Source organism: Diabrotica virgifera, chromosome 1, assembly GCF_917563875.1.
Source record: "Diabrotica virgifera virgifera chromosome 1, PGI_DIABVI_V3a".
Taxonomy (NCBI): Eukaryota; Metazoa; Arthropoda; class Insecta; order Coleoptera; family Chrysomelidae; genus Diabrotica; species Diabrotica virgifera.
The window spans coordinates 228,158,189-228,184,190 of NC_065443.1; the positions used below are offsets into that span (position 1 = coordinate 228,158,189).

General features: G+C 33.6%; 1 protein-coding gene across 8 annotated transcripts in view; it reads right to left on the reverse strand.

Annotated features, from left to right (window-relative positions):
* Nucleotides 1–1,092: 1,092 nt before the first annotated feature.
* Nucleotides 1,093–26,002, reverse strand: part of LOC126879052 (testis-expressed protein 2) — a 201,675-nt gene continuing 176,765 nt past the window's right edge. For all 8 annotated transcript variants that reach the window (XM_050641946.1, XM_050641940.1, XM_050641938.1 and 5 more), the window contains 7 exons: nucleotides 25,019–25,105; nucleotides 24,840–24,962; nucleotides 24,580–24,786; nucleotides 24,122–24,521; nucleotides 18,211–18,435; nucleotides 6,917–7,134; nucleotides 1,093–1,497 (listed from right to left, as the gene is read on the reverse strand). In XM_050641946.1, the coding sequence (XP_050497903.1) occupies nucleotides 1,429–1,497; nucleotides 6,917–7,134; nucleotides 18,211–18,435; nucleotides 24,122–24,521; nucleotides 24,580–24,786; nucleotides 24,840–24,962; nucleotides 25,019–25,105 (1,329 nt within the window). In that variant the 3' untranslated portion in view covers nucleotides 1,093–1,428. The remainder of the gene's footprint in view (nucleotides 1,498–6,916; nucleotides 7,135–18,210; nucleotides 18,436–24,121; nucleotides 24,522–24,579; nucleotides 24,787–24,839; nucleotides 24,963–25,018; nucleotides 25,106–26,002) is intronic.

A 26,002-nucleotide genomic window follows, 5' to 3' on the forward strand; every position in this document is an offset into this window, starting at 1 on the left:
AAGGAAGGATTACGACAAGGAGACCCACTATCAACAACGGCATTCAATCTAACATTGGAAGGAATAATCAGGAAAAGCAGAATAAACATGGAAGAAACGATATTTAAAAACGGCCACCAATGCATAGCATTTGCAGATGATCTGACGCTATTAGCAACAAGCAAAAAAGAACTACAAAAGTTAATGAAAAACATAATAACAGAAGCCAAAAAATTCGGACTTAAAATAAATGAAGAAAAGACAAAGTATATGATAATGGGAGAGATCCAAAAAGAAAAAGAGAATAACATCATAGTACAAATAGATGGAGAAAAAACATACTCGTTCAAAAGAGCCAAAGAAATTATTTACCTGGGAGCCAAAATAGATGAAAATGGTCATGAAGAAGGGGAGATAAAGGCAAGAATAGCTAAAGGAAATAAAAAATATGGACCATTACGCACATTATTGAAATCCAAATACGTATCAAGAAAAACAAAAATAAGAATTTATAAGACTGTTATCAGACCTACAGTAACATACGCATGCGAAACATGGGTGCTCAAAAAGTCAGAAACAGACCTTTTAGAAAGATGGGAGAGAAAAATGCAAAGAGCAATATATGGAGGTGTGAAAATAGAAGGTCAGTGGAGAAGAAAAACCAGTAAAGAATTGGAAGAACTATATCAAGAGCCAACGATCACGACGACGATCAAAGCACAGAGAATACGATACTTGGGGCACATCGAGAGAATGGGAAGTAAACGAATGCCAAAAATGGTATTCTCACGAAGACCAATACAAAAGAGGAGGAAAGGCAGGCCAAGGAAAAGATGGAAGGACAGTGTGTATGAAGACTTGAAGAAAAGTAACTTTGAGAGATGGAAAGAACTAGCATTGGACAGGAGGAGATGGAGAGAGGTGGTGAAGGAGTGTATAAAAAGAATGAAATGTAATTAATTAAAATGTATAAGTTTTATAAGTTATGTAAGTTATATTAAGGAATTTTTTATATTATTTGTGTAATCAGAAATAAACATTTTAGCCCTAGGCCTACAAGGCCTGTTGCGCTTAATAAATAAATAAAGATAAGAAATAAGGAAAAAATAAACATAGGAGAGAACTGAGACTGTATTTGAAACATAACAATATTCCAGGTCCAATAGAAATGTAAAGCGTGTAAAATGATAATTTTTACATTTTCCCACTTGAAAATGGAAACATTAACAAACATTTTATTTTCTTCTATATATCTATTTCTTTTGACCCAATCTCTTTTATTTCAACTGCCTCTCCGTATTTTTAATAAAATAGAACAAATAACATCACTATGCGGCAATAAGACAATTTGAACTCTTTTTAAAAAATACGACTAAGTGTTAATCGACACCTTGTTGCCCTGTATTTTTTTCTATCACCAAGTAAATGAAATAATTACAAGCATTTTGTTTAATCCGGCAATTTTGGATTCATCACAGGTATAATCAAGTCTTCCATGTTGGGAATCACCAATACTTTCTGCAAAAAAAAACATAGGTATATAATTATAAACAACTCACAAGTATACACAAGTATATGAGGGTATAGTTGGTGATAAACCAATTAGGCGAGCGGCAGCAACCCCTAAAATTACGTTATACCGACCACGAAAATCAACTTTAAGGTGAATGACCAATTTTGATCATTTATATGTTTTCGAGAACGCTGAATCCGAATATGAAATTTAATTTTTTCTAGAATTGGTGGAATATGTTCAAAAATCAAATTTTATGCAAAAATGCGAAAAATAAATTTTGACGATTTATAAAATTTACCTCGCTGTAGCTTTGGTATTCATTATTGTGTTGAATACCAATTATTAGGGTCAATATTCAACGACAGTTGGATTCGGCTTTTAGAATATCAATAAAGGAACATAACGACATATAGGCCAAAACGGTATGTTTTAAATAGAATAATCGACTGCATTAAATTTTGAGGAGCATTTGAATTAGCTCTAAGAGGCCACGATGAAAGTTTGAAATCTACTAATCCTATTGAGTTTTTCGGGGACTGATCAACTTAATGGAAAAAGTTGACACTATGTATGTATATTGCAAAAACATTTAACCGAAAATAATACAACCTTTTTGGGAACTTCAAAAATTCAAAACGAACTGCTGGATTCAATGTTATATATCGCTCGTGGATTAATAAGCAAACCGGTAGAAATGGCTCCTTATGTGGCAATCGAGGCTGATGAGAATAAGGACACTTCCCTGAGTTAATTTTGAGATATACCCTTGATAACCAAATCTTTGAACGATTTTGGGGATATTTTCAACATCATTCGTATAATACAGAGGGCATTAGTAAGTGTATTTTGGAGCAACTTAATAATTTAAACTTAAACAATACTCTTAGTAAGTTAATTGGCCAAAGTTATGAAGGCGCCGCTGTCATGCCAGGCAAAAATAATGGAGTTCAAGGAATAATTCGACGTTCTTTCCCGTATGCTCATTTTATCCTGGGTTTTCGTCCTTCTTTTCTCCTTCTCCGAAACGTATGAATGTACCGAACTATGTTGTAAAGAAACGTCTCCCCGGGGATCGGATACACGTTGGACATTCAATAGCCGAGCTGTAATCACCATCATCAGTCCAAAGACGATCTCATGCAATGTTTTGAATAAATCATTGAAAAGGAAGCTACTCAAACCGTTCAACAAGCTTTGGGCTTACTTATGTTATTGAAAGACGAAATGTTTTTATATAGTCTAAGAGCTAGTGAACCCTCCAACTAACGGTCTTCCTGTAAGGCTAGTAATTTGTCTAGTGATAACTCATAGCACACCAAGGCTAAAAACCATGACCTGGCAGGCATCAGCCCTGCACGGGTATCTACCAGGTGAGTCGAAAGTGCATAGTTTAGGGGGTAAAATAAACTTTCTCCTGTAAAGTTCAAATTTAAGTATGTGTTTGAGTAAGTCATTTAGAAGAAATGTGTACAATGGCAGGCGATTCTGAACAGCAAAAGGCCTTGCCAGGCGAGGGGAAAGATTAGGGTTTTTTCCTAAAATTATTTTTTTTGCATCGAACAAAGCTTTTTAGATTTTTTGAATAATTCCAAACAGAAAAGGTCTTTAGCGACTTTTCTTTTAGGTTAATAGTTTTTGACATATAAGCGATTAAAAATTTAAAAATTGCGAAATCGGCCATTTTTAACCCTGAATCGGACATTTAACTGAAAATTTCAATGTTGCCAAGGTAGGTAGATACTCTTTAAACATCGACTGATGAAATCCTGAAGAGTTTTTTGCAATACAATATCGAAAGTCCCTTTGTTTTTTAATTGCTAATCAAGCAGGCGCGACACTGTAGTATAAGTGAGGACGTTTGAGTTTGCATAAATTCATTATCTCGAGAATGGGCAAATTTGAAGAGAAATCCTTAGACAGGTCGATTTTTATTTTTAAATTAGGACTTTTTGGCATATATATAATACTAGTGACGTCATCCATCTGGGCGTGATGACGTAATCGATGATTTTTTTGAATGCGAGTAGGGGTCGTGTGATTAGTAGGGGTATTTAATTATCTATTCAGTAATAACATAATTATTAACACAATTATTTATACAGGGTGTTCAAAAAATTTTTCTTCTTTTTGTGTAAATTAATTTGATAAAAAAATTTTTTTGTACACACCGTATAAATAATTATGTCAATGTTTATATTACTGAATACAGATTTAAATAACCTTTCAAATGAGCTATCACACAACCCCTCATCATCATCATCATCATGGTGCTACAGCCCTTAGAGGGCCTCGACCTTCTCAAGCGTTCTACGCCATTCTGTTCTGTCCCTTGCCTGCACTTTCCAGTTGCCGACTCCGATCTTCTCGGCATCTTGTGCTACCCCGTCCATCCATCTCAACTTTGGTCTACCCCGTCTTCACATTCCCACGGGTTGAGCTGTTAGAATCCTTTTTATCATGTTCGATTCAGGGGCTCGGGCTATATGTCCTGCCCACTGCAGGCGATTTCGCTTAATTATAGTGATAATATCTTTTCCACCAAACGTTTGCTTGTAGATATTCTGCAGTTCAAAGTTATATCTACGCCTCCATATTCCGTTCTCACAAACCGCTCCGAATATCTTGCGTAGTACCTTTCTTTCAACCCCTACTCTCATTTAAAAAAGTCATCGATTACGTCATCACGTCCAGATGGATGACGTCACTAGTATTATATATATGCCAAAAACTCCTAATTTAAAAATAAAAATCGACCTGTCTAAGGATTTCTCTTCAAATTTGTCCATTCTCGAGATAATGAATTTATGCACACTCAAACGTCCTCACTTATACTACAGTGTCGCGCCCGCTTGATTAGGAATTAAAAAACAAAGGGGTTTTCGATATTGTATTGCAAAAAACTCTTCGGTATTTCATCAATCGATGTTTAAAGAATATCTACCTACCTTGGCAACATTGAAATTTTCAGGTAAATGTCCGATTCAGGGTTAAAAATGGCCGATTTCGCAATTTTTTAATTTTTAATCGCTTATATGTCAAAAACTATTACCGTTGATTGAAATATTAATACGGGAAGATATCTCATCTTACGAAGGAAAACGAGACCTCTGCTATATTCGCCTAATCGATGGCAGGCCAAAAGCCACCTAGTGAGCAGATATGTGAATCTCTTACCTTCAGAGCGATACAGAATTATGTACGACATTCTACTGGAATAAACATAGCGTTGTCAGTTCTAAATGTGTTGGAAATATTCGGCATCGAAAATATATATTAGTCCAAGCTGTATCGTCGCCTCCGTTAGGTAAATTATTCCTATTCGATTTCTTTGCACAAACTTACTCAAAAAGAGGTCCTTATAACAAATCCACTTTGACAGTTTTAATTTCACGACCCGAAGGGGAGTGAAATTATGTCAAAGTGTCACGAGGGCAAAAATTCGATAATAATTTTTTAGAGATCGAGTGCAATTTGCTGCGATTATTTCATGAATAAAACTGTTCAAAACCAAAATTTTATTGTAATTTATTTATGTAAGTACAAATTAGTACAATTAAACATAGTTATTATAAAAATACCAAGTTTCTTGTAAAAGGTATATATTAAAATACCCTAAATAAGGGTCACAATACAAAACGTTTTCGGATTAAGGAATCCATCATCAGTGTTTAAAAGCCCTAAAATTAAGTATAACCTAATTAAATGAGATAAAAGTTAAAATTGACAGGTTTTCAAGAACAAGAGGTCATACTTACAAAATTTGCATGCCTGAGCCACCAAAATGTATCGGGTAAAAACCCTTTAAATGTAAATAATAAGGATGTTTTACATATTTATATAAAATTCATTGGATGATCTAGATAAACCTGGATGTTACCCAGGGCAACACAGGACTCTCCCCACGTGGTTGGAACTTCTTTTGGAGAAAACCTCACATATTGGATTTCAATGGCCAACTGACAAGTGAATTCAAGAGCAACCCAAAATGACATCAAGAACTGTCAATGTAACCTAGTTGTAATATTACTTCAGCCACAACATTAAAGATTAATTTAAATGTTTTAAGATAAAAAACAGTATCAAATTTACAAATAGTAAAAATAAAAGATGTTCGCAAAATATGAAAGATTTTTTTTTTCTAAAAATAATGCATTAATTAAGTATTCAAAATAGGGAAATGAAATGTTTACGTTACAGGAAGTTATGCAGTCAACAATACCAATAGGTGTTGTATTAGTGGTATAAAATTGTCAATACGATTAGACAATTTTATACCACTAATACAACACCTATTGGTATTGTTGACTGCATAACTTCCTGTAACGTAAACATTTCATTTCCCTATTTTGAATACTTAATTAATGCATTATTTTTAGAAAAAAAAAATCTTTCATATTTTGCGAACATCTTTTATTTTTACTATTTGTAAATTTGATACTGTTTTTTATCTTAAAACATTTAAATTAATCTTTAATGTTGTGGCTGAAGTAATATTACAACTAGGTTACATTGACAGTTCTTGATGTCATTTTGGGTTGCTCTTGAATTCACTTGTCAGTTGGCCATTGAAATCCAATATGTGAGGTTTTCTCCAAAAAAAGTTCCAACCACGTGGGGAGAGTCCTGTGTTGCCCTGGGTAACATCCAGGTTTATCTATATCATCCAATGACTTTTATATAAATATGTAAAACATCCTTATTATTTACATTTAAAGGGTTTTTACCCGATACATTTTGGTGGCTCAGGCATGAAAATTTTGTAAGTATGACCTCTTGTTCTTGAAAACCTCTGTCAATTTTAACTTTTATCTCATTTAATTAGGTTATACTTAATTTTAGGGCTTTTAAACACTGATGATGGATTCCTTAATCCGAAAACGTTTTGTATTGTGACCCTTATTTAGGGTATTTTAATATATACCTTTTACAAGAAACTTCGTATTTTTGTGATTTATGGTATACAGCCAGCTACAGGAAGTTTATTTTCCTCGTGGATATAGTTATTATAAATATTTGTCACTGAATGTATTTTTTCGTAGCAACGAAGGACATCTGACGTAATATACTTGACGACGGGATATTATCAAAAATTATCAGTTTAATTTTGATTTCTGTAGCTTTCTATTGGTCAGAATCTCCTATGAATGAAATAATCAGTGATAAGATAATAATTGACGCCAATACTCCAAGCGTTTCGGCTGGAAAAAGAAAACGAACCCAGGAAAATAACAACGTGACGGCGTAGGAAATTTGTGATCTAATAAAGGTCAGTACTGAGTATTTCGGACATGTGTCCGAAACCAGCTCGGTCGTCCTTTTGACTGAATAAAACAGAATGTCTGAATTTTATTTGTATAACCCATTTGAAATGGACTCACACATGCAACCCATTCATTAGTAGTTATCATTTACTCGGCTTACCTGGAATTCTTGAACTAATTTTTTCTCGATCCAACTCGTTACCATAATATAACTAATGTTTCTCTCGCCCACGATTGGTCTGGCAGACAGGGAAATTTCGGGGACCGGCCTGAAACCTATCCAGATACGATCTGTCGGTGGAGGGGGAATATTTAAGACTAGAGTGCCGACGATCGACTTTACTTCTACCGTCAATCGAAGGTCTGTATTTGACACACCTAAAAATAACAAAATTTTAACAAATAATGTCATAGAAGTACAGTCGAACCAGCTTATTAGAATCCCTGATTTATTATCCTAATAAATTTATCCATTTATTGGAATATGTTCTAATTACATAATACCGCTTAGAATATTTTTCAGGTCGACGAATAAATTTTTTGTACAATTTACTAAAAAATTAAATTATGTTTGGTATTATGGTTTGTCGTCAAAGGCCTGTAACATCTGTATTGCTGGTTTATACAGGGTGTCCGGAAACTCTACCGACAAACGAAGACAGGAGATTCCTCAGATAATTTTAAGACAATTTAACCCAATTCACCTAGTCCGAAAATGCTTCCTAAGGAAGCTAGAGCTCTTTGAAGATGGCGTCATGTAATTAGTTATTCATAAATACCTCCAGAACGCTTCTATTTAGAAAAACGAAAATTGGTATACATATTTACTTTCCAGAAATGAATCGATTCCATCCATTGCGAATTTCTAGTACAGGTCATAGGCGTCCGTTTTTGGTAGGGCAACGGTTATTTTATCGCCTAACTTTTTTATCTTTAATTTTTAAGCATTTTTGACTCTGAATTATTAAATTGTGAGTTATTCTAGTACTAAAAGTTACTCTTAGTTTAAGTCGATAGAATACACCGTTTTCTAGAAAAATCGATTTGAAAATTTTTCGTTCCTTGAATTAAAAAAAAAAGATTAAAAAAAACTATTTAGAAAGATGAAAACTGGTACATTTATTTATATTCCAGAGATTAATCGATTTCATTAATGGCGAATTTCTAGTACCGGTCATAGGCGTCCGTTTTGGGTAGGTCAACAGTTATTTTATAGCATAACTTTATTGTCTTTAATTTTTAAGTACAGTGGAACCTCGATAACTCGGATTAATCGGGACCGCGGCCGATCCGGGTTATCGAAAATCCGGGTTAGCCGGAGAGCATGGTAAAAATTAATAAAATACGGTATACTTATAGATAAAGTCCCTTATAAGCAAAATAATATGAAATATATATGCACAGTTACCTATGGTTGTATAGAGTTTAGTATACACAATATAGAGTATGTATTATTAATTTCTAGGTAAAAAAACTCAGTCAGTTTGGTTGTGTCAATAATTTCGTCTGGTCTGCTTATGTAATTTAAGAACAGTGACTCTTTCATTGTTTAAAAGACCATTGTTTAAAAAACAATTTTTTAAAAGACAGTTGAAAATAAATAAAAGAATAACAGGTGCCTGTTGTTTGCGATAATGAATATCACTCTGCCGCCGCCGTGTGCATGAGTCATTTTTACTATCATATAGCTCAAATTACACAGATACCCATTATCTCTCAAATATATTATTATGGAAGGGAAGTTTTATCAATGAAATTCGATATTTTTAAGACATTCCAGAAGCGGCTGCAGATAAAATGTTTTAACATAATACATACATTTTTATTGTTGAAATGTTTGTCCGATGAAAATCGGTCCGGGTTAGCCGGACTTCCGGGTTATCGGGGGCCGACTTATCGAGGTTTCACTGTATATTTGACACTAGATTATTCAATTATGAAATATTCGAGTACTAAAAGTTACTCTTGCTTTAAGTTGGTAAAATACATCGGTTTATTTTTAATTTTTTTTAACTTTTTTTTTTCAAATTCCCAGAACTAAAAACTTTCAAATCGATTTTTCTAGAAAACGGTGTATCCCACCGACTTAAAGTAAGAGTACCTTTTAGTACTATAATACCTCACAATTTAATAATCCAGTATCAAAAATGCTTAAAAGTTGAAGACAAAAAGGTTATGCGATAAAATAACCGTTGCCCCACCCAAAACGGACGCCTATGACCGGTACTAGAAATTCGCAATGGATGGAATCGATTCATTTCAGGAAAGTAAATATGTATACAAATGTTCGTGTTTCTAAATAGAAGCGTTCTGGAGGTATTTAAGAAAAACTAATTACATGGCGCCATCTTCAAAGAGCTCTAGCTCCCTTAGGAAGCATTTTCGGACTAGGTGATTTGGGTTAAATTGTCTTAAAATTATCTGAGTAATCTCCTGTCTTCGTTTGTCGGTAGAGTTTCTGGACACCCTGTATATTATTAGGATTTCCTAATAAGTAGATAATAAATATTTATTACTTTTTTACGAGTACCAATTCGATCTTTAGCCGACAAATGCATGGGTCTTAAAGTAATTTTTATTTGTCTACAAAGTTCTATACATATTGCCATCCACTGAGTTGCCTGTTATAAAATTTTTAGAAGCAGTTTACATATTTAGAATTTACCCTAAGGGTAAAAACAGAACAAGTGAGTCGAGGTAGAGGTGTAGGTCGACAGCACATAGCAAGGAGGTTACCTGCGCTGTCAGTCGAGCTAGAACCACTATCAAGTGAAGTAGTTTAATGAAATTTTAATGACAAAAAAAGACTGTGCTTTTGCGATGTTGTGTCAGTCAAATGATGATAGTGATGAAATGTCAGCTGTAAATAATCAGATCCTCCTTCATATTTCAAAAATTTACTGAATTTAATTACTTTAGAAATTTTAAAATAAACTGAATACAAAAAAGGGATTATATAAAAAGTATCAACTCAGATAGCGCAGGTAATGACAACTTGGCTTCGAACGGACCAATCACAGGGAAGCATCCTTGTAGACCGCTCAGTAGACATCTATGTAAAACAAACTCATTTTATTTTCAAAAGCATCGATGTAAACCTCCTGGATGGCATCGCGCTAAACCTCCACCGCGACTTACCTGCTCTGTTCTCTTCCATTCACTACAATGTGTTTGTTTTACATGGATATCGACATCGACCGCGACCTCCACCTCCACCTCCACCGCGACCTCCACCGCGACCCACTTGTTCTGTTCTTACCCTTAGAGTACCTACTTGTTTGCAAGAAGTGAATCATGGGTTTGTTAAATTTGAAAAGAAAAGATCTTTAACCAGACGTGAGGTTGAATAATGTAACAATCCATGTCTTGACGCCAATACAACTTCGATTCAACCAATGGATTAAGGATGACCACAACAAAAAATATATAATTACCGATGATTTCTCAAGAAAAAATAAGTAATTTTTTTATATATGTATTTTAATAAGAAAATATTTACATATCTATATTTATATATATTGCATACATTTCATATTAATTACTTTTTATATTAATTACTGTATTCATTCACATACATATAATGTAATTTGGTATTTAATACATAGATAAGTAGTAGTTACACTACTGTATTATTGACATAAAAAGACGTAAAACCATATACATATACATTATACATATTGGCATAGTATATAAATACTATTATTACGTATATTCGGTACACTTATTTCGGCTAGCCACCAATGATCGGTTATTAGAATATCCCGGTTATAAGAATAATTTTGCCTGGCACGAAGGCTATTCCAATAAGCGGGTTCGACTGTAATAGAAATAACTCAAAATTGTAAAATACCCACGGACAAAAATATGGAATAGTTTGAAATTATCGTAAATGTGTTCAATATGAAGGCTTCCAAGTGAACACAATGCAGGTATGTAATACTAAAAACAGCTGCCTTGGATATAGCTGGACAGAGGCTTTCGAATAATTGCAAATTTATACTGACATGAAGTGGTAAGAGTAAGAGTTGAACAGAAACTTGAAGTTGCCAAGAGCTATCAACAGGAAAGGAACACAAGGAGGCTGAGGAGACACTAAAGGAGACCTCTATTGATGTGGTTATTATACTGATGGATGCCTTACGCACGAAGCTGTCCAGGGAAGGTTTCTACTATCTTGGATATACATACTTGGAATCTGGCAATCGTAGTCAAGGACATTTTCGAAAGCAATCAATTCATACCTTAAGCTAATATTCAACCTACAAAAAATAGCAGTTATTACTTTCACTAAAAGAACAGTACTACTTCTACGATCACTATTTATACCAGTGCTCAGGAGAGTGGGGATTCCATTTTCAAGTCAAGCAAAATATCTAGCCGTAATATTCCACCAGAATGTAACTGGAATCTACGTATCCACGTACTAAGAATCCATTTGGAAGAAGTAGGCGTCTGTCCGGTAAAAAATGGGGGGTGAAACAGAAAAGTCAACCTATGGTTATACGCAAGGGTAATATGATCCATGATAACTTATGGTTTAGTGGCTTGATGGAACAACACACAGCTATCTGAGGCAGTTCGACTGCCTACTGATATTCAATACTTTCTAAGCTTAAGTGCTACGGGCTCCATAAAAACTGTTCCAATTGACCCGCTATAGGTTCTACTGAACCTATCTCTCTCGCCTGTCGTTTCCCCATTACTGGGGATCGTGATTTCTTCCAATATTCCTAACAATGTTTCTCCATTGGTCTCTATCTTCAGCTGCTCTAAGAGCTTCGCAGTTGAGTTTCCAGCTGAATGCTTTATTTGCTCAGACCATCTAGTTAGTGATCGTCCTCTTGATCTTCTCCCCGGAACGTTTCCAGAGACAATTAATCTCTCCAAACTGTCGTCACCTCTGCGAACCACGTTACCAAAGAATTGCAGAATTCGTTGCAGACATAATGTGGACAGCCTTTTTTTAATATTGAGTTGGTTTAGAATGGAAACGTTTGTCCTATGAGCTGTCCAAGGTATGCGCAGCATTCTTCTCCAGCACCACATCTCAAAGGCATCAATTTTTTGGCGATCGCATGCGCGAAGAGTTTAAGTCTCTGTTCCGTATAGAAATATTGAGAATACAAGGGCATTCACCAGTCTCATCTTGATATTTTGAGAGATAGATCTGTCTTTCCAATCTTTAGTTAGGCGACTCATCGCATTTTTTGCCATACCAATACGTCTCCGAACTTCTGTTTCACAGTTACCATCGTTAGTTATACTAGACCCGAGATAGACAAAGTTGTTTACTATCTGGTATTCCTGTAATATGTTAGTCAGTTGAATAGTGTCAAATCTGTCGACCACCATTATTTTTGTATTAGCTTTATTGATTTTCAGACCAACTTTATTGCTTTCGTACTCAACTCTTCGCAGAAGATCAAACATTTCTTGCTCATTTGCTGCTATAAGTGTAGTGTCATCAGCAAATCTTAAATTGGAGATTTTCCTACCAGCTACTGTTACTCCACCGGCCCATCCTTCTAAAACCATCCTCATGACATGTTCACCATAAATGTTAAATAAGTCAGGTGACAACACGCATCCTTGTCTAACACCTCTCTCGGTCTTGAATTGGTTTGAGAACTTCTGATCTAGTCGTACTGTCGCTATATTAGACTGGTACAGATTTTTAATAAGTGTCACCAGGTGCATTGGTGCGCCCATTTCTATTAAAATTGACCACAGATTTATCCAGCTTACACAATCAAATGCCTTTTGGTAGTCAACGAAGCATATAATCATAGGTACTTGAAATTCTCTAGACTTTTCAATGAGTTGTCTCAGGTTCAGAATTTGTTCCCTTGTACCTTTACCCTTTACAAACCCCGCTTGTTCCTGAGGTATTTGGTAATGTAGATAGGTTTTTAATCTGTTTTTGATGATATGCAACAAGATTTTACTAGCATGTGTTATTAGTGACAGTGTGCGGTAGTTTTCACATCTGGTAGTAGTTCCTTTTTTGTGTAGTGGGATATAAATTGAGGTACACCAATCAGATGGCCATTTTCCTGAATTCCAAACAGCGACACAGATAGAATGGATGATATGTAATCCTTTGTCACCTAGTAACTGTAGTATTTCACATGGTATTGAATCAATGCCTGGGGATTTATTTCTCTTTAGTGATTTAATTGCATCTTTGACTTCAGCGAGTAAGACAGTAGGTTCTCTAGGGTAGTCAGAAGGCCACTGATTTTCTGCTGATACCTCGTTATTTTTATATAGCTCGCCACAATAGTTTCGCCATGTTTCCAATATTTCATCAGTATCGGTCTTTAAATCACCTTCCTTATCTATTACAGACCACGTTTGAGGTTTAAATTCTCTGGTAAGGAGTTTGATCTTCTGGAATAAGTCCCTCGGTTGATTTCGACAGCCATGTTCCTCTATCTCTCTGTATATTTGAGAGTGTAATCATCTTTATCTTTGCGGCAATGTTTTCTGATTTCTCTCGATAACGCTCTGTATTCATCGTTTGTTCCGTATCTAGTTTTATGTTCTTTTCTGCGTTGAATCACAGTCCACGTATTATCGGATATCCATGGCTTACGGCCAGTGGAAACCGCTGCCTCACAGTCTTTTGCAGCCTCGATTACCTTATTTTTCAGATAGATCCAAGTGCTCTCAGGGTCACTATCTACTTGGTCTAAAGAAAGAGCATCTTCTAGGTTTTGTTGGAAGTCATTGATTTTTGATGGACTTAGAGACATGACTTTTCTCTGGGGTCTTCTTTTGGGGACTTTAAAACGAAGTCGAACGTTCAATACCAGGAGTTGATGATCGCTTCCACAGTCTGCGCCAGGATATGTTTTACAGTTGATGGACGACGACTTCCATCTTGATCTTATTAGGATGTAGTCTATTTGATTCCTTGTTCGTCCATCTGGGCTGCGCCATGTGTATAATCTCCGTGGATGATGTTGATATAACGTGTTTGTAATTGTAAGATGTTGTTCTACACAGAACTCCACTAGACGGTCGCCATTCTCATTTCTCTGTCCCAGTCCATTTTTGCCCAGCACTCCTTCAATATTTTCATTAGATGACCCCACTTTGGCGTTAAAATCTCATAAAATTATGACGAGTTCACGATTCGGAATAGCGCGAACAGTTTCTTCTAGACGACCATAGAACCTGTTGATGTCTTCTTCTTGTGCAGCTGTTGTAGGAGCGTATACCTGGACAAGGTGTAGGGTATTGGTGGACATTCTCATTTTAAGGGATATTATCCTGTCATCAATAGTATTATATCCAATTACGCAGTCGTTAAGTTTAGAGGGTACAATTATTGCGACTCCATTTGTACTTTTGTTATCTGGGCCTGAAAAATAGCCAGCAGTTGTTTTAAAATGCCCTTTTCCTCTCCAGTGAGTTTCTGAGAGTCCCAGTACCGATAGATTGTGGTCTGCCATTTCTTTTTCAATTATGTGTAACTTTCCAGGGTTTTGGATCAGTCCCTGGACGTTCCATGTACCAATTCTGTACTGAATGTACTGAACCTATAGCGGGTATAATCTTATATATTAGCACGAATATGTGCAGAGACCGGACCTCCAGTAAACAGGCTCGTATTAGCGTAATGGAAGAGACAACCCAAGTAAAGGTATATCAGGAAATAAGACAGATTTCGTTGTAGGAATGCCTTCTACTTTTTAAAGTTCCCTCTCCTATCGGAGGTTGGATATCATAATGGCTATGGTCACTTTGTTGGCTGCTGCTCTGAATAGTTGTAATGAACTACAAATAAACCATTCTCTAAGGTTCCTCAGCCAGGAGATGCGTCTTCTTCCCATGCTTCTTCTTCCTTGGATCCTTCCTTGCATAATAATTCTCAGCAACTCATATTTTTCTCCTCTGGTAATGTGACCCAAATATTCCAGTTTTCTAGTTTTTATACTTTTCATAATTTCTAACTCCTTATTTAAATGTCGTAGCACTTCAACATTACTAATTCTTTGAACCCACTGAATTTTCAATATTCTTCTGTAACATCACATTTTGAACGCTTCTATTCTTCTTATGTGTTGTCTCTTCAAAGTCCAAGCTTCCATTCCGTATAACAATATAGAAAATATGTAGCATCTTAGAGCCCTCAATCTGAGAGGCAACTGAAGGTCTTTGTTTGTAAGCAGTGTCTTCATTTTTATAAATGCTTGCCTTGCAGTTTCAATTCGGACTTTAATTTCTTTGCTTTGGTCATTTTTGTCATCAACCCAGGTTCCCAGATATTTGTATGTCTTAACTTTTTCTATTTGGGTTTGCTCTATCATTAATCATGTTCATCATTTCCATGTTCTGTTTTTCAGACAATCATAAATGTAGGAATGCCGGTGGACTGAAATGCCAAGCTCTTGTTGGTTTCAATAACTAAGATTTCAAAACTGACATAAATACGGGGGCTACAATTTTTTGGAACGAAATTAAAGACAGAATTTCGGTTGACTTTAGGAACATACGCGACATTGTTTCAGCCAGAAGTTGCTGCTATACAAACTTGTGCCAAGAATTGAATAAAACACCAGGCAGAGAACAATAAAATTATGGTCCACTCTGACAAGTAGTCTTGAAGACACCCAGTTCCATACAGGTTAACGCAAAGCTTATGCGAGACAGTTTGAATGTTTTTACTTATGTTGGAAGTCGAAATAGGTTAACACTAGCCTGGGTACCAAACCAATAGTCGGTCCAGAACTCTCCTTCAGAATTGCGAACACACAGAAAATACATAATTGATACATGGGTGCCAAATAAGTATCTCGAAGAGTGGGGAAATACACCCAGCAGAAACAGGCTAAAGATTTTATCACGGGATATTCAGTCAAATTTACAGCGACCTACTAAGCCACAGCCATTAGACCATTGTTGACCTATTTCTATTTATCTATCTAGACTTCTTTTATCGGAGCAGAATCATTATGCATGAACTCACTGCAGCCTAATGGGGAAATATTCTACATTGCAACGCCTCGCCACTCGTGCGCGGACGCTACGTTGCTACATCGACTGTCGGATGACAACAAAGGCTTAGCCCGCTATGCTCAAGTGGAGATGGGGGGTTCGTTGAGACTTCTCTTTCAACCTTAATATGGATGTTAACTGGGCGCCAGACAGATTTGCCCGACGGCCCACGCCTAAAGTAGACTGCAACTCCAAACCTACCAAATTGTTGCAGTACAAATCATGTGGTGTATGGAACAAATGAAATTAAGCGATACCTCACGTATAAATTATCTATTAATAATAAATAAATAAATAAGAAATAAATTTAGTATGTAAATATGCAATAATTAACAAAAAAAAATAAACTGAACAAATATAATAATATTGAACAACCACAACGATAACCTACCTAATAGTAACTAGTTTCGACAAAGCAAATAGGGCTTCTAGTACTTAAAATTAATAGACAATTATAAGCGTCGCGTGAGCTCAAGCGCAACCGCTGTAAAACATAAACCAGTATAACAAACCGAAAATTCACTAGGTACTACTCACAAATAAACTAAAATTAATACAGAATAATGAACATAAACGCATAAAAAAATTAATTAATAAAAATCCTTATCTTAAATCTGTAGTGAGGTATCCAGCGATGTATCCAATGAGAAGAATAACCAGTAACGTATCCAACGACGTAATCAAAACAGTGCGAACAAAACGAAACGAAAAACTAAAAGAAGAAATTGGAAGTAATTGGAAGTAATTGGAAACCCTTTGGCCAGAAGCGTTTTCAAGGGGATACAGATACAAAAAAACTCTTCTACTTCGCACAGAGTATTTGCCACCAATAACTCTACCCCTATCTATTCTGTGGCTTAAGGCCTAATAACTGGTATTATTTTCCTTCAAAATGGCTTCAAGGAATCGTCACGGCATCTATCTAAAATGGTGACTTGGAAATAGGTCCCGTATCATACGGTGTGAACTTGACAACTACACAAAATGTACCTACAGCAACACTACGATATGCCCAAGTTCAATTTATCATAAGTTCAGGCCGATTTCCCCAATGAAGGTGTCTATAAAAGCCCAATTGCCTGAAAACTTATGTTCCACACCAGCACAACAATTTTAGAATTGACGACTGTCAAGGTGACGTACCGTAACGTATCCATGACAACCAAATTAAAAGTCTGCTATCTATTCAAATAGGAAACATGTGGGAAACGATATGAAAGAGTGGAATAATCTTATTAATAAAAATAGTATATAGATGGTCGAATTTTTAAAACGTAACAACATAAAAGACAATTACAAAAGTTGCAACAAATGCAGTCTGAAATTCCCATTAAAAGATGGTTTCATTCTGTATCAAATCGCCATTTCATAAGAGCTATAAATATATTGAGATGTAATCATGCTCTTACCCCCCTTCATATGTACAGTTTGGGTCTCACAGAGTTACCTAACTGTGAGTGTGGAAAAGAAGGTGATCTACTACATATTCTCCTCGAATGTTCACATCAATCAGTAAATATAAACAAATTTTATGATAATCTTAATATATTAAAAATTCCACTTCCCGTCTACCTGAACAATTTGATATTTTCTGAAGATATTAATACATTAAAAACAATTTACGAACACATCAAAAACTGTAAATATAGATTGTAGCAATAAAAACCCTGTATTTAAGAAATTTTGTTAAAACAAAGCAGGCATGTTTGTTAAAACAAAACAAACATGTTTGTTTTGTTGTTAATTTTTTTTAAACCCTGTAGATTTAAGTAATTATTGTATATTATAATTGAAAAAAGAAAAGAACAAAAAAAGAGAAAAAGAAAAGCAAAAAAAAAAAGCAAAAAAAAAAGAAAAAAAACTAAGAAAATGTAAACCTCCGCGATGTTGAATCGGGTTTACGTCTTAGCGTAGTAAAAAAAACAATTTATAAAAAATAACAATAAAAAAAAATAATAAAAAAAAACAAATTAACAATATAAAAAAATACAACAAAAAATACAAAAAAAAATAAAAATTTACAAAAAAAAATGAACAACCAAAACAGAGTATTATTTAGATAATAATTGTAGATAATAATGTTAGTTTGTTATGTATTTAGAGTTAGAAATACAGAAAAAATTCCTCTGATTGAAAAATCAAATTTGTTTGTTTTTAAAATAACAAAATGTCTGGCTAATTGGCTCGGCCAAGGCCATCAAATTCACAAAAAAAAAGTACAAAAGTTACTACAACCTTCTGCTTGCTACGTAGAAATGCTCTTCGAGCTTCAGACAACTGAACTGCGAGTAGTCACAGAACTTCTCAATAGATATTCTCACTCAGATAACATTTTTGTGAAATGGGAAGAGTACTTACCTCATTCCAAGTTACGCTAATTAATTATTACCACAATTCTCTAAATACAGATAATAAAATAACAAATTAAAAGATATTGAGAAGGAAACTCACCTTCCATGGCTTTCTTAATGTACCGATTCTCGGTAGCGGCCTGGAAAAACTTTGATTCAGCCAACCTATCTACCATCTTCATCAGTTTTTGTTTGCCGTGACTTCCTGTTGTGGTATCTTGAGGAATATTGGGTAGTTCATGAAGTCCTTCCTCATCTGTACTACTTTCGGCAGAATCATCGACATCGGAGTGGTATATAGCACATTTAACTACAGCAGATTTGTCTGTAAAGAACAAAAAAGAATGTGTTAGATTATGTGTGGTTAGATTAGATCATGACAGAGAGTTGACGGAAGTTCTACACAAATGTTTAAAGTTTAGTATAATCTCAACTCATTAAGATTAATAAAAATACATGTTTATTTCTTGTGAGAGTTGAACAGATAACTCGACCAAAATCAGGCGATTCCATGCCGAAATAAATTCCGTTAGTCGAGGAAATAAAGCATTTTGGCTCGCAATTTTTTTGTCCAGCATGGATTTACCTGAAATTTTCACAGAAGGTAGGGAATAGTCCAAGGATTTTCTATATCATGCCGCTGTACGCTAAAACCTTGGGGTGGTTACCACCCAATCTCGGGGAGTGGGAATTTTTTATTACATTTTAACCATGTAAATCGATGTAAAATGTAATTCTAAGAACAAAATGTTTTTTACATTTTCTTCGTAAAACTAATATTTTTCGAGTTATTCGCACTTGAAACAGTTTTTCAACGAAAAAATCGACTTTTTAGAGGACTTTTTGAGAATACCTCGAAAAATATGCATTTAATAAAAAAACTCTAGATATCAAAAATGTATCTTTTAGTAACACAAACCAAATTCGTTTTCTGTAATATCTTTAAGACTAATACAAACCGAGATACGGCATGTTAAAAGTTAGCTTTTTTCGTCAAATGCATAATTTAAAATAAAAATATTCAAAGCCAAATAACGGAAAAACTTTGCATAATCTTTTTTCAAGTATTCAGTTAGACCTTTCAAAAAATAATAATAAAAAATTTCTAGCCTAAAACCTAAGCGACTTATGATCAAAAAAATAATTTATTAATTAAAAATTTGTCTTCACCTTTCTGTAATTCCTTTTATAATTTAATTATCAATACAGCCAAGAAGTTTGACCTATTTAAAAGGTTGAATTTTAGAAAAATTGGAGTTAAAAGAAAAATTAATTTTTTGGAATTTTCCATTTTTCACCTTTTACTTCAAAATATCTCCGAAAAATACTGGAGATACGAAAAAAATAATGGACTACTAAATTGTAGCTTTTTTAATAACTAAAATTTCCTTGTGCATAGATTTTCATTTCAGTGAACAGTTAGCGAGATATAGCTGTTTAAAACCTCTATTTACAAGCAAACACCCCCTTATTCGAGCCCTTTAAACCCACCCCAATTAAAAACTAAGGGATCTTACGGAATTTAGTTTACAGTCTTATAACTCTTCAAAAATCATACAAAATCATTTTTGGAAAAACTTTTTATCGCCAAAAATAAAGGAGCTATGTTTATAAAACGAATTTTTTCTCCGAAAAATTCGAATAGTCCTCTTATGGATAATTTTCGTTCGTATACTGGAAGATGACTAAAAAACTATTTGTATTTGTACATATTTGTAAATTCGTATTTTTGTGTAAATAAATGTTTTTGTAATTCTTTAATTCTACTTTTTTCCTGTATAGATCTATTAAATTATCTGCTTATAAAAATTGTAATGTTATTAAGGGTGGTTTTTAAGGATTGAAATATAATGATATTATATCCTAAAGTACAAACAATCATTATTTAACCAATCAAAACCAAATTTTACCCATATTAAAGTTTACAATGTTTTTATATAATATTTGACAATAAGGGGTAGTTTACACCCCTAAAAATAATCAACGCCCTTAAGCATGATATAGAATATGAAGTACAGGGTGAGATGATCCTAATCCCAAATTTTTATGTAAATTGATACAAGCCAACATTATTCTTTTAGGATGAGTAAATTTTTTATATATAGCTCCAACAAGGGTGGTTTGAAGGGTTGAAATATTATGATAGTATATCTTAAAGCATAAAACAATCATTATGTAACTAATAAGAACGAAATGTTGACAATATTAAAGTTAAAAATGTTATTTTATAATTTTTTACAATTAGGGGTAGTTTTCACCCTTAAAAAACCAAAAGCGTACAACGGCTCAATATAGAAAATGAACTAGAAGGTGTAATGTCTTAATCCCAAATTTTTGTACAAATCGATGCTGGACGAAAAAATTGCGAGGTTTTGCCATTTTTTCATTTTATTTCCTCGACTACATGAATTAAAATTTTCATGACGAAATAAATTATGGTAAATGGTTACACAAAAAACTGATTAGCAACCTCCCTATTAACCCTGTAATTGTATGTGATAATGCTCCTTACCATTTCGTAAAGGTTAATCTAACTCCTAACAGGAATTCTAAGAAAGATAAAATTACATAATGATTCTCTCTCTCTAGTTCCATCCCTTCTTGTGGAGTATTGGGCGCTTATGCGTTTCTTGGCCAAAAGTGTAAGATTGCTGACTGATAGGGTCATCGCATCTTCTTTTGTGTTTATTCTCTGGATAAACTGCGTACTAGTTCCTTCCAATCTCTCCTATTTTTTTATCTGTTTTTGACTTCACCCCATCTTATTCCAATGTTTTCGTGTTTTATCCTTGTAGTTCTTTTCCAGCTGTTGTTTTGTCTTCTTCTATTTCTTTTCCACTCTGGTTGGTATTCAAGTGCTTGTCTTGCTATGTTTCTCTGTTCTTTCCTCAAAGTGTGGCCAAACCATTTCCATTTTTTCCCTGACTGTATTAGATATATTAGTTTGATTTGTTCTTTCCCATAGTTTTGTATTAGTTATTCTGTTGGGCCAGTATATCTAATGGCTAATACAAAAGAATATTCAATAATTTAAAAATATCTAATCTTTCACAAAATTACATTTTTATAACAAAAAGTGCAATTTTATTAATTTTTTCAAAATAACATTATTAGTGATACAAAAAATATCTAGAGGTAAAAAAATGTAGGTTTTGCTTCTCTGAATATATTGGATTTTTTGTTTTACTGTAAAACAAAAATTGGTTAAGATAGCCTAATAAAATAAAATAAAATCAAAATGTTATTCCGTACAGGTTGGAATAAATTTTATATCAAAGTTTAGGTGACTACAAAAAATATTTTCAAAAAAGTATCCAAATCATATGAGAGGATCATTGTTTAAATAATTAAAAAGGGGTCATTTTTGCACAATATTTACTTTTTTAACTGCTGAGGTAATTTACATTATAATGAAGGTCTTTAGAATTTTCTTCTACAAAGCTAAGGGATAAATCTTTTACCTAAAACTTACTAAATTAAATTTGACCTATTTATTTAAATAATTATATATAAAATTTAACAATATATAAGCACTATAAATTATTTTGTTTAATAGGAGAAGTTGCGCTATGTTACCAGTATTAGGCAAAAAAACATTGGTTAAAAAATATTTAATAATTTATGAGATATTTAATTTGTTTATTAAATGTTACTATATTTTCAATTGCAAATTCAATTTGTTTTTTTTTAATAACGTCGCGGGCATTGAACATTTTGAAATGCTATACCGACAATCGAGTTCCTGGGAATTTTTCACATATTAACAAATTTTTTCGTCTTCTTTTTTTTCCTTATAGCAAAAGATATAGTTTTGCTTATAGAGGGGGTTTCATTAAGAATGTCCAATCTCTGAGTTGTAGATTCTAGACCAGAAAATATTAAGATTTAACCAAAATCGCTAAATAATATACGGCTCCTTATTGAGTTACTGAGTCTTATTTCAAAATTTAAAAAAATATTTTTGCTCAGTATTTTAAAACTACTCGACGTATCCTTTTCATACTTGGTAGAAAGTGTAAGTACTATAATACACCCTATGAAATTATGTTAAATACAAGTTTCCGGCTATTACCAGAGGCGTACGACAGGGGACAGTAAATGGTTGACCCGTCCCAAATTCTACTTCACTGGTGAAATTGCCATTTTATCACAATTTTTAGATTCTCCAATACTCTCTAAGTAAATAACATCCTCTTTACTCGTAACGATAAATTTCGAGATATTTGAAGTTAAACATGTAACGGCACAGTTAATTAAGTGCCGCTTAATTTTTAGTTTCAAATATCTCGAAAACTAATGATTTTATCGTTAATAATGAATAATATACTCTTCAGTCTTAACGATAAAAGCATTAGCTTTCGAGATATTTGAAATTAAAAATTAAGCGGCACAAAATATTAATCAAAATAACTGTGCCGTTACATGTTTAACTTCAAATATCTCGAAAACTAATGACTTTATCGTTACGAGTGAATAGTATGTTATGTACATAGGGAGTAATGGAGAATCTAAAAATTGCACTAAAATGGCAATTTCGCCAGGGACGTAGAATTTACGAAGGGTCAACCCTTTGCTTTCCCCTGTCGTACTCCTCTGGTAATAGCCGGAAACCTGTATTTCACAAAATTTCATAGGGTGTATAGTACCTACACTTTCTAAGTATGAAAAGGATACGTCGAATAGTTTTAAAATACTGAGCAAAAATAATTCTTAAATTTTTAAATAAAACACTCTGTAACTCAATAAGGAGCCATATATAGCCAGCACAACTCAGAGAATGGACATTCTTAATGAAACCCCTGTATAAGCAAAACTATATCTTTTACTAGAAGAAAAAAAGAAGAAGAAAAACGACAAAATTTTTTTGATAATTAGTAAAAAATTCCCAGGAACCCCATTATAGGGCTTTTCATCGATTGTCATTTGTTTCGAGCTTCTGTCATAAAATATGTTGTATAATCTGTGTATCATATTAATATACACGGATTATACGACACATGACAGAAGCTCGATACAAATGACTGTGAATGAAAAGCCCTATTGGAACAGCATTTCAAAATATTTAATCTCCGCGACGATATTAAAAAAAAACAAATTATAAATAAATTAGAACAATTTTCAAATGCCATTTTAGAGGGGAGTTAAATTGAAATTTGAATTTATCAATACATTTATCGAAAACATACATAAACATAAAGGTAATGAGATTTTAAACAGGTTTATATTCTTTTGGTAACAACCGCGTTTTTGCAATTGAAAATATAGTAACATTTAATAAACAAATAAAATATCTCATAAATTATTAAATATTTTTTAACCATTTTTTTTGCTTAATACTGTTAACATAGCGCAACTTCTCCTATTAAATAAATATATTTATAGTGCTTATGTATTTAAAACGCAAAAAATATTTTTTTGAAAATTTTATTTTTAAATTTTATATATAAATATTTAAATAAATAGGGGGTCAAATTTAATTTAGAAAGTCTTAGGTGAAAGATTTGTCCTTCAGCTTTGTAGAAAAAAAACCCTAAAGACCTTCATTACAATTTAAATTACCTCAGCAGTTAAAAAAGTAAATACTGAGCAAAAATGACCCATTTTTAATTATTTAAACAATGATCCCCTTATATGATTTACGATTTTACATTTTGTAATTTACGAATTTACATTTTGATTTACATGTAGTGTAATCTTATTTTACTAGACTAATATGGCTGTTCAAAATTGGCATACACTCGTGATTAGTGACTCGTTCAAGACATTTTAACTACAGCCTTTTTAAAAATAAGCGCTTTGATCCGATGGAACTTACAGATCATATAAACAATACATAAGTAAAGTAACTTATGAGGCGGTAACGATTAATTTCATTTAGGATGATAATTAGGGGGTGATTTTCACGATTTTTTTTACAAAAAAAGGCACCAACATTATATTGAGCGTACCTTACTTACTCTTGATCTTCGAAACTTTTTAAAAATAATTAAGAATTACCATAATTCACTTACCATAAGCTTGCGGGTTTTTCAGTCTCATCAAATTAAGTTTAGTCTGTAGAGCAAGAACAATCAGTCCGTCGTATATTATGTCCAAGTCTATCCACAGTCCTCTCTCGTCCATCACAGGTTTGCTGGTCCGCCTAATAACCGGTGAAGTTTTTCCTAAAGAGAGCTCTGGAATGAGGAGTTCCTCTATGAAGTAGGGGAGTTTTATCGTCGATAGCTTTCTCTGTATTCGATCTTTGACTTTATCAATGAAACTGCCGTTTCTGGCACAGTCGAAAAGGACTCGTCCGATGAGAGCGTTGAGCCAGAGAATACTATCTTCTCTATGCTCCTCTGTGTCTGAATTTTGTTCGGTGTCGCCTTTTTCGTTTTCTTTGGGAGACTTGTTCTGCTTTCTGGAAGGCTACGGTAGAAAAATTGATATAATCATTACTGATTTGGCTCTTAAAAATTGTAATTACCTTAAAGGCGCTCATGTATCTCAAGTATTCCAATTCGGACTCAGTAGTTTCTACATGACTCGGGAGAGGATTATCTTTGGAATCGGGGGTACTACAATCTACGGAAGATAAGCCTAATTCTCTATGAGTAGAGGTACACAATCTCCTATACCAGTCTTCTTTCTCTCTGTCGGTTCGTCCAAACAAATAAATTTTTATTTCGCTGGTCTGCAAGATGGAAAAAATTGGCTACAATTTAAAAATAATTAAATAAAACTTACGTCTTGTGGGGGAGTTAAACATTCATCAACCAAACTATTTGTCTCCTCTCCATTTTCTCCGTTTTTATCGTCCTTTGTATTTAAGAGTTCTTCATCCTCTAGGGCAGGGGAGTCAGCTATATCCTGAAATTCACAAGAAACATTGAACAGTGCAAAAAATTGCAAGTGGCATATTTTACCGATATATCAGCTGATGGTGTACTAGCCCTGGAGTCTGAATCTAGATCGAATTCTTCACCTTCTGTTAATTTGCTAAATCTCTGCGCCTGAAAAATATTTTGACGGTTACTTATTATAATGTCTACATAGAAACAATAATATTGACGTTGATCTGAAACTATTTCCTTGTGGCATTTTTATAATTAACTATTTTGATTGGGAAATAAGCCACAATTAAATTGAAAAAATAATTTTATTAACGTTTCGACGCCCAAATCGGATGTCGTTGTCAAAACCCAAATATTACTAAGTTAAACAAAATTGTTGTTGCTTAGTAAAAAATTCCTCTAATAATTTATTTAATCTGACTCATTAATATCGGCAATTTAGACATATATTATACATTTTAAAATAGAAGACTTTAAAATGATATTGACAATATTTATGAGTTGCCTTCCTGGGACGACGTTACTGAAAGATAGTTCATTCGATTACATGAAATCAACCCCAACTCAAGAGTATCCGCAAAAAATGCATTTGTTTGTCTTTTTAAAGACAGATAACATGCTATGATTTTTTTTTGTGGCGGATATTCTTGAGTTGGGGTTGATTTCATGTAATCGAATGAATTACCTTTCAGTAAAGTCGTCCCAGGAACGCAACTCATAAATATTGGCAATATCATTTTAAAATCTTCTACTTTGAAATGTAAATTATATGTCTGAATTGCCGATATAAATGAGTCAGATTAAATAAATTATTAGAAGAATTTTTTACTAAGCAACAACATTTTTGTTTAATTTAGTAATATTTTGTATTTTGACAACGACATCCGATTTGGGCGTCGAAACGTTAATGGAATTATTTTTTCAATTTAATTGTGGCTTATTTACCAATCAAAATAGTTTATAATAATAATGACAGAAGACTGCAGTGATAGGCTTGCATTAAAAACTCACTTTTACAAACACTGATCTTATGAATTATTCAATAACTATTCTTCT